The 9,639-nt window shown below is 39.3% G+C and overlaps 1 protein-coding gene across 1 annotated transcript in view; it reads left to right on the forward strand.

Moving 5' to 3' along the window:
- Usp45 (ubiquitin specific peptidase 45) overlaps positions 1-9,639 on the forward strand; it is a 52,444-nt gene that overhangs the window by 17,477 nt on the left and 25,328 nt on the right. Inside the window, exons 4-7 of the mRNA XM_013022381.1 lie at positions 2,011-2,153; positions 2,528-2,623; positions 5,618-5,748; positions 8,104-8,191. Of these exons, the coding sequence (XP_012877835.1) occupies positions 2,011-2,153; positions 2,528-2,623; positions 5,618-5,748; positions 8,104-8,191 (458 nt within the window). The remainder of the gene's footprint in view (positions 1-2,010; positions 2,154-2,527; positions 2,624-5,617; positions 5,749-8,103; positions 8,192-9,639) is intronic.

The following is a 9,639-nucleotide window of genomic DNA, read 5'->3' on the forward strand; positions in this document are numbered from 1 at the left end:
TTTCCCAGCCCATTTCCACATTTTAAAAGAAAAACCCAGCTGAGGTGAGTGGAGCTCAGTGGTAAAACAGTTGCCTAGCATGTGTGAGACTTTTGAGTTCAGTCTCCAGTCCCATAAAGAAAAAAAAAAATGGAAGGAATGAAGGAAGTGGGAAGGGAGGGAAGAAGGAAGAAAGGAAGGAGGGAGGGATGGGAAAAAAAGCTGAGACATGAAAACTACAAATCAGTATGAAAGGCAAACTAATCAAAAAAAAATGCCCAGAATGTACAAGAATAAACAGAAGAAAAAATATGAGAGCAGACAAGGTGATGTATTACTAAAGATGGCTCATGAAGGTAGGAATTTTGGCACAAATATCTCTTTTGATGGGGCTATCAGAGCTGTTTTTTCAAACATTTAAATGATGCTTCCTATGCTTTGTACTCTCAATTTTTAGCCTATTTAATCTTTATGAAACCTCAGAGAAAGCCTATTATTTCCATTTGAATGATAATGGGGCCTAATATGTATGGGGGGAGGGGGGAGGCCCCTTCCTCCTTGCAAAAGCCACAGGTACTGGGTCAGACCACTTTGAAGCAACAGAATAGATAAGATATTAGTCTGGCTCCATTGGAAACCAGAACTATGTATCTATGTATGTATGTGTGTATGTATGTATGTATGTATATATGTATGTCAGTGCTGGGGCTTCAACTTAAGTCCTGGGCACTGTCCCTTAATATTTTTGCTCAAGTCTGGCTGTCACTCTACCACTTGAGCAACAGCTTCACTTCTGACTTTTTGGCGGTTAATTTGGAGATAACAGTTTCACAGACTTTCCTACCTGGGCTGGCTTCGAACTGTGATCATCAGATCTCAGCCTCCTGAGTAGCTAGGATTACAGGCGTGAGCCACCAGTACCCGGCTTACTAAGTTGCTTTTTCATCTTTGCTTCTCTAGGCTTAGAATCAGCCTTTTCTTTAAGGAATCCTCATCTTAATAGGAAATGCTATTTAGAACTAGGTCTTTCCTACTTGTTTTTCAATTATTTTCCTTTATAATTAACTAGAATTTACCTAGAATATTATGTGACATATAGCTCTTTTATACTTAAATGAGTTTATATTAGCTGTAATAGCAATAAAATATATAACCAAAGACATTTGCATTGTTTTTTGGGGTTTTTTTGTCAGTTGTGAGGCCTGAACTGTGGGCTTGGGTGCTGTCCCTCAGCTCTTAGCTCAAGGCGAGTACTCTACCACTTGAGCTACAGCGCCACTTCTGGTTTTCTGGTGGTTTATTGGAGATAGGAGTCTCACGGTCTCTCCTGCCCGGGCTGGCTTTGAACCGCGATCCTCAGATCTCAGCCTCCTGAGTAGCTAGGATTACAGGCGTGAGCCACCAGTACCCGGCTTACTAAGTTGCTTTTTCATCTTTGCTTCTCTAGGCTTAGAATCAGCCTTTTCTTTAAGGAATCCTCATCTTAATAGGAAATGCTATTTAGAAACTAGGTCTTTCCTACTTGTTTTTCAATTATTTTCCTTTATAATTAACTAGAATTTACCTAGAATATTATGTGACATATAGCTCTTTTATACTTAAATGAGTTTATATTAGCTGTAATAGCAATAAAATATATAACCAAAGACATTTGCATTGTTTTTTGGGGTTTTTTTGTCAGTTGTGAGGCCTGAACTGTGGGCTTGGGTGCTGTCCCTCAGCTCTTCAGCTCAAGGTGAGCACTTTACCAGTTGAGCCATAGCACCACTTTTTTCTAGTGGTTCATTGGAGATAAGAGTCTCACGGACTTTCCTGCCTGGGCTGGATTTGAACTTCAGTTCTCAGATCCAGCCTCCTGAGTAGCTAGAATTACAGGCATGAGCCACTGGCACCAGGCTTGCATTGTATTTTTGTCTTTCAGGAACACTCATTTGAAGAGACAATCTTACTTACTTTTAAATAATATAGTTAAATTATCAAATGACGTTTAATTTCATATCTCATGTCAGTGACATTTTCTTTAACTTGTAGATGCATTTGCTCGAATCCTAAAGCTTTGTGAAGAAAAATATGAAACGGGAGAAATAAAGAAGGGAAGGCAAGCCATCAGTGTGTCCTCGGTGAAAGGAATTACAAATTTAGGGAATACCTGCTTTTTTAATGCAGTCATCCAGGTAAAAGTCATCAAAAAACTTTATAAAAGATAAATAATCATCTAATTAATTTATATGGGTATACATGGCATACATGTGGACCACCAGATGATTCCTGGATATTTGTTCTTTTAGTGTTCTTTTCCTGTTTTCTTTTTAGTTTCTTTTAGTATCCCTTTGCATCATGCTGTGCTTCCGAAAGGTCCTCTATTTTAACATCACTGGTAGTGATTTTAGCCTGTGTACTTAATTTATATTAATTAAATTAATTAAAATTTAAATGTTTTAAATGCCCTTTTTTGGGCGAGGCTAGATGAAATTCTGTCAGAGTATTAGCTTCCTAAGATCAGAGGCACAAGATAAGCGAATCTGAATTTTATGTTACTTTTGTTTAGAACTTGGCACAAACTTACATACTTATTGAAACGATGAATGAGATTAGAGAAGATGGCACAAAATTGAAAATTGCTCTCTCTCCAGATTCCCAGATGGTGAGTAAATAGACCTCTCTGGATAATACTTGTTTTCAGATGAACTACCAATATCACCAAAGTAAACTTTTCTGTTTTTCAGATTTGTAAACTGGGAAGGTAGTTCGAGAGCTTTAACTAAATAATTGAAAAGAAATACAACATAAAATCTGTTGAAATTGTTTGGGGAGGGGGAGAGGGACAGTGATAGGATGAGACGGATCTGAATATATTGTAAACAAGTGTGGAGATGTATAACGTGTGTATAATGTCAGATAGTCAAAATAATTCAAAATCACTTTTTTAAAGTAAATAATCAGTTAAAGTTTCCAAAATTTCTTCATGGTACGGTTCAAATATATCATTGAACCAGTAATTCAAAGATATTGAGACAGCCTTTAAACAAAATTACACTGGAAAAAATGAAAACATCTCTGCTTTGTTGAGCAAAATGAATGGATTAATATTTTGTAGTTACTGGTGACATTTACTTAAATTCAGCACTTTTGTTCTTAGATTTAAATAGTGAGCATCTGGAGTTTTTTTCAATTGATTGATTGATTGATTGATTGATTGATGTGTGTATGTATGTATGTATGCAAGTATGTCAGTCCTGGGGCTTGAGCTCTGGGCCTGGGCACTGTCCTTGAGCTCTTTTGTTCAAGGCTAACCACTCTTCCACTTGATCCACAGCACCACTTCCGGCTTTTTTTGTGTATGTAGTATTGAGGAATCGAACCCAGGGCTTCATGCATGCAAGGCAAGCACTCTACCACTAAGCCACATTCTTAGCCCTGGAGTTCTTTGAAGTCTAATCTTGTAATGGATTTTTAGTGGGAAAGAAAGAAAACAGAAACAAGAAACAAGAGCCAACCATTGACATTGAGAGCTGGCCTTCCACTCCTACTCAATCCCACTCAGGTAGACCACGGTCAAATCCTCTCAGAGGGAAGGGGACACAGATTAGCTCTCCCTGAGTTTGCACTAAACTAAGGGTATATTGCATAATATCTCAATACAGACAAAAACAGAGTTATTGCTATTTAGAAAAATCTCAATATCCTTTCTCTTGGTCAACATGAGAAGTGAATAGCTACATGAGAAGTGAAGAATATGCTCTCATTGGCATACCTAATTACATGTGATGATACTATGCTGATGACATCCTGTAGAATGACTCTACACTTCTTATGATCAAAATCCAAATCCTATGTAGGTTCTTGTGTAACACCATCTCACTGAGACTAAGATGGGTTCTATCTCACTGCACCAAGTAATCAATTGACTTTATCTGCTCTGGGGGTGTTCTGATGGACTGGTGAGCATTGACACAGGTAGTTATGGTTTTATTTAGAAATAGAGAACCAGCATAGGGGTGTGTCTCGTTCCTGGCAAGTAGGAGGGAAGTTGGCAAGACAAGACACCCATCTGGGGGGAAAAAAAAGGAAAGAAAGGAGGGAGAAAGAAAGAAAAGGAAAGAAGGGGAAATCCTCTTAATGTATTCTCTAATATATCCTCTGACATTCTCTAGTATGTGTATAGTTTATGATCTGTACATAGAACTCTTCCAAAAGAAGAGTTTATGATCTGTATTTATGATCAGTATATAGTTTATGATCTGCATTTTCATAACAATGAAAAATAGCTGTAAAGATACTTAGCCCATTGTGGTGGTCTAGGTTGTTCATACTAGTATACTGGCAGCTTTGGAAGACAAAGGCATTGGGCACTACTGGCTCCTGCCTGCAATCCCAGCTACTCAGGAAGCAGAGATCTAAGGCTCTCCATTAAAGCTCCTGCTGCCAGAATCTTATCTCCAGAAGGGAGGTGTGACTCAAATGGTAGAGGACTACCCATGAGGGAAAAATTCAGCTAAGCAAGTATTGGAAGCCCTGAGTTCAAGCCCTAGTAGTGGGACAAAAGGAAGGGAGGGAGGAAGAAGGGAAGGAGAAGGGAAAGAAGAAAAGAGAAAGGGAAAAGAGAGAAGAAAGACAAAAGGAAAAGGTTTGAAAAGGTTTCTAAACCAAAATTTGGTAGGGAAGAAAATCAAAAATAGATAAATTTATCACAATTTTAGCTACTCTTGCCAGGCTTTATATTTCTCTCCATTAAAAGAGGAAGTAGCAGCCGGGCAGCAGTGGCTCACACCTATAATCCTAGCTACTCAGGAGGCTGAGATCTGAGGATCATGGTTCATAGCCAGCCTGGTCAGGAAAGTCCTTGAGACTCTTATCTCCAATTAACCACCAGAAAACCAGAAGTGGCTCTGTGGTTCAAGTGGTAGAGCACTCACCTCTAGCTGAAGAACTGAGGGACAGCACCCAGGCCCAGAGTTCAAGCCCCACAATCCCACCCCCCTACACACAAAAGTACCAATTTTTTTCACACATAATTATCCATGCATTCTTTTATTACTAAAATATTTGAAGAAAAGAATGACATGGAGTTTTACTGGTATATGTAACATGATTATTTGTGAAGATGAACAAATATCAAATAGGTTGGCAATTTTCCTTGTAGGAAAGTGCAGGACAGCACATTAAGGGAAAGTTAGAAGCCAATAAAGACTGGTAATTTCACTCAGTCTGGTTTTATTAAGTAAAGCGCAGAGAATAACAAGGCACTAAGTCCGGTTTTGTTCTTTAGATACTCAAATTCAAAGGAAGAGTTTCTTAATATTCTTTTGGGCAGTCAGTTATTACCATTTAAAGAAAGTATAGTTCTTAAATTCTTAACAGTGTTTTAAAATATATGGAAAGAGGAAGGATGGGTGAATGTAGTCATAATATTTAATGCACATATTTAATGCGTATATGAAAATGGAGCCAGATAACATGAGGGAATGAGAGGGTGTTGGGAGAGATGAGGGAGAATGATAGAAGGGTGACATTGATCAAGGTACTCATAAATAAAATAACATGTTCTATTGAAACCCCTGTGTACCACTACTTAAAAATAATTTTTAAAAATTAGAAGTTTTATATTCCTGATATAAAGTTGATTATGTTTTTAAAGGACCCCTTAGTGGTGGAACTTGCGAGCCCTGGACCACTGACCTCAGCCTTGTTCCTGTTTCTTCACAGCATGAAGGAGTCAGAAAAAGGACCACTTTCTCCTAAAGTTCTTTTTAACCAGCTTTGTCAGAAGTGAGTGCATCTGTAGTCTGAACACAAATAATCACATTACAAAAGATGAATGTATTCATCACTTAACTTGAGATGTTTTTTAGTCCTACTTTTACATTGTTGTTACAGCCCAGACTATAGAAGGAAAGTGTGTGCTTCATGCAGATTATGTCATCATAATCCTTAAGAAATGATCATTCCTGTAATAAGGATTTGAGAGCTCACAGAGATGAAATAGCTCAACAAGTACTTTAATGGTAGAGCTGAGAATCATATAGAAGTCTGTTTTAACTCAAGTCTCTGATGTAGTACTGTAAAGGAAGAAAATTAGGGGCTGGGAAGTTGGTTCAGTGGTAGAGTGCTTGCCCCACATGCATGAGACCCTGTGGCTTAAGTGGTAGGATCCTAGCCTTGAGATGAAGAGCTGAGGGATAGAGCCCAGGCCCAGAGTTCAGCCCCTGTGACCACCAAAAACAAAAGGAAGAAAATTAAAGAATTGTAAACTGCACAAAAAAGTATAAAGATATAAGGTGATCTAGATTCCTTTTTTGAAATTATTTTATTTGGTTTTTGGTGCTGAGTATCTAACCCAGGGTCTGTGCCTACGGAGCAAGCACAATGCCACTGGGTCACATTCTCAGCCCTCTACTTCCTTATTTTTAAAGATGAGCTTTGAGGCAAATAGTTTTAAGGTACTACTGTATGCTTTAAGCAAAATCCTCATGTGTCTAGACATTAACACATACCAAAACAGGCATGATTTTTAATTTTTAATGTTTTTCAGATTATTTTTGCATATATCTTACATATGAGATCTCTTGAAGAGGATCCAAGTCGCTACACAAAATTCATTTTTTTCAAGTATAAATGTAATTCATGTTTATTAGGATTTCCTTAATGTTGTGCATTTAAAATGAAATATGGCTCAAGCCTGTAATCCTAGCTACTCACATGATCTGAGGATCACGGTTCACAGCCAGCCTAGGCAGGAAAGTCCGTAAGATTCTTACCTCTGCTAAACCACCAGAAAACTAGAAGTGGTACTGTGGCTCAAGTGGTAGAGCACTAGCCTTGAACTGATGAGCTGAGGGACAGCGCCCAGGCCCAGAGTTCAAGCCCCTAGACCGACAAGCTTTTTTTTTTTTGTCATGGGGCTTGAACTCTAGATGTAGGCACTGTCCTTTAGCTCATCAGTTCAAGGCTAGTGCTCTACCACTTGAGCCATGGCACCACTTCTGGCTTTTTTTGTGTATGTGGTGCTGAGGAATTAAACTCAGGGCCTCATGCATATGAGGCAAGCACTCTACCACTGAGCCACCTTCCCAGCCCAAGAAATACATTTTGAATGGAGTCTCGGTAAATTGTTATGCCTGAGTTGACCTTATTTTTTATTTTTGCCAGTACTGGAGCATGATATGCATGCTGAGCAAGCACTCTACCACTAAGCCACATTCTTAGTCCCCACTTTTTATTTTTCAAGGCAGAAAGATAAAGCTGAGGGCAGTGGCTCATGCCTATAATCCTAGCTACTCTAGATGGTAATATCTGAAGGTCAGCCCAAGCAAGAGTCAAAGCCAGTTCTGTCAAGAAAATTCCTGAGATTCTTATCTTCAATTAACTACTAAAAAGCAGAAGTGTTGCTGTGGCTCCTGAGGTAGAGCGCCAGCCTCCAGTGAAAAAGCTGAGGAACAGCATTGGGCCCTGAGTTCAAACCCCATACCAAAAAATAAAAAAAGATGATAAATGTAGCCTTATCAAACCCACAGTGGCTTGGATTTGAGTATTTTTTTTGTTATTGTTGTTTAAGTTTTTTGTTTTTTGTTTTTTTTTTGGTTCAGTCCTGGGGCCTGACCTCTGGGCCTGGGTGCGGTCCCTCAGCTCTTCAGCTCAAGGCTAGCACTCTACCACTTGAGCCACAGTGCTACTTCCAGCATTTTTTTTTTTTTTGCTTATGTGGTGCTAAGGAATGGAACCCAGGGCCTCATGCATGCAAGGCAAGCGCACTACCACTGAATCACCTTCCCAGCCCCTTTGTTTAAGTTTTTTTGCTAACTATATGACTGCAAATTATTTAAATAACCCTTCTGAGTCCTCAAGTATAAGCTACAGAAGATAGTACATCTCAGTAAAATTGTTTGGCATTAGATGACTTAAACTATGTGCAACTACGTGTTCTTTACTTGACATAGAGTCATTGCTTAATAACTGGTAGCTGTTTTGTTCCCAGTGCAAACTTAAGATCTAAGAATCACATCTTTCTATTAGGTTGAGAAGGAAATAAATGCAATCATTGACTTATTTTACAGTGATTTTGAATAAGAATAACTGAGTGAGAGTTGATTATTGTTTACTTTCCTGGTTTGTTTTTTATGACAGGGCACCTCGATTTAAAGGTTTCCAACAGCAGGATAGTCAGGAGCTTCTTCATTATTTGCTGGATGCAGTGAGGACAGAAGAAACAAAGGTAATGTTACTTAATGCTCTTAACACATGTAGGACTAGAAGACTTAGGGCTGGGAAGGTGGCTCAGTGGAAGAGCACTTGCCTTACATGCATGAGGCCCTGGGTTCAATTCCTCAGTATCACATAAGCAGAAAAATAAAGCCGGAAGTGGCGCTGTGGCTCAAGCAGTAGAGCACTAGCCTTGAGCTGAAGAGCTGAGGGACAGCGCCCAGGCCCAGAGTTCAGGTCCACAACCGGAACCCCCCTTACTCCCCCCCAAAAAAAGATTGGGAGACTTAATTCTTACTGTCACCTGAAAGTACAGTATGAAGTCATTTGAATTTTTTGGTATTCTGTTTTTCTTTTTCTGTAAGGGTATTTTCTTTTATACTTTTAGAGATAATTTATCAATTATTAATGCCTTTTGGCGACAAAAAATTCAACTAACTTAAATAAAGAGTAGATAATTTATTTTTTATTTTTTTGCCAGTCTTAGGACTTGAACTCTGGGCCTGGGCACTGTCCCTGAGCTTATTTTGCTCAAGGCTAGCACTCTACCACTTGAGCCACAGCTCCATTTCTGGCTTTTTTTTGTTTATGTGGTACTGAGGAATCAAACCCAGGGCTTCATGCACTCAAGGCAAGGACTCTACCACTGAGCTACCTTCCCAGCCCAAAAGTAGATATTTTAATTGGGCACTGTGGTGGTGTAAGTCTGTAGTTCCATATATTCAGGAAGATTCCTTGAGCACCGAGTCCAAGTTTGTACAGAAATATTCCTCTTAAAACAAAACAAAATTGAGCCAGGCAATGGTGGCTCATGCCTGTAATCCTAGCTGCTAAGGAGGCTGAGATCTGAGAATAATGGTTCAAAGCCAGCCAGGGCAGGAAAGTCCATGAGACTCTCATCTCCAGTAAACCACCAGAAAACTGGAAGTGGCCCTGTGGCTCAAGTGGTAGAGCACTGGCCTTGAATTGAAGAGCTGAAGGACAGTGCCCAGGCCCGGAGTTCAAGCCCCATGACCGACTCCCCCCAAAAAAATTGAGGCCAAAGAAAATTATAGGGATATAGACACAGAGACACAGGAACGGCATCAAGAATCTGAAAGTATTCACCTTTTTCCTGTAGGTTTTTTCATTTATATAATCACCATAACGTGCATACTACAGTTCCATGTATTTAAAAGTTCAGCTGGCTGCTTGTGATTCCCAGTTCTAAACTCCCAGTATCCTCTGCTGGGCTCAGTAAGATTCATTCAAGATCAGGTTGGGAGTGTAGTCTCAGCCTTGTGAATTAGTAAAATTCAGTTTCTTGAGGAGGAACTACTATGCAGATAGGATATAATTTATTAGAAAAAGTATAAGCATTACAGATGTCAAATACAGAACACATGTTCTGCAATTCTGTGATTTGTATGTGCCCCTCAAAAGTTCATATATTGGGGGCTGGGAAGATGGCTCAGTGGTAGA

Source organism: Dipodomys ordii, unplaced genomic scaffold (genome assembly GCF_000151885.1).
Source record: "Dipodomys ordii isolate 6190 unplaced genomic scaffold, Dord_2.0 Scaffold62, whole genome shotgun sequence".
NCBI lineage: Eukaryota > Metazoa > Chordata > Mammalia > Rodentia > Heteromyidae > Dipodomys > Dipodomys ordii.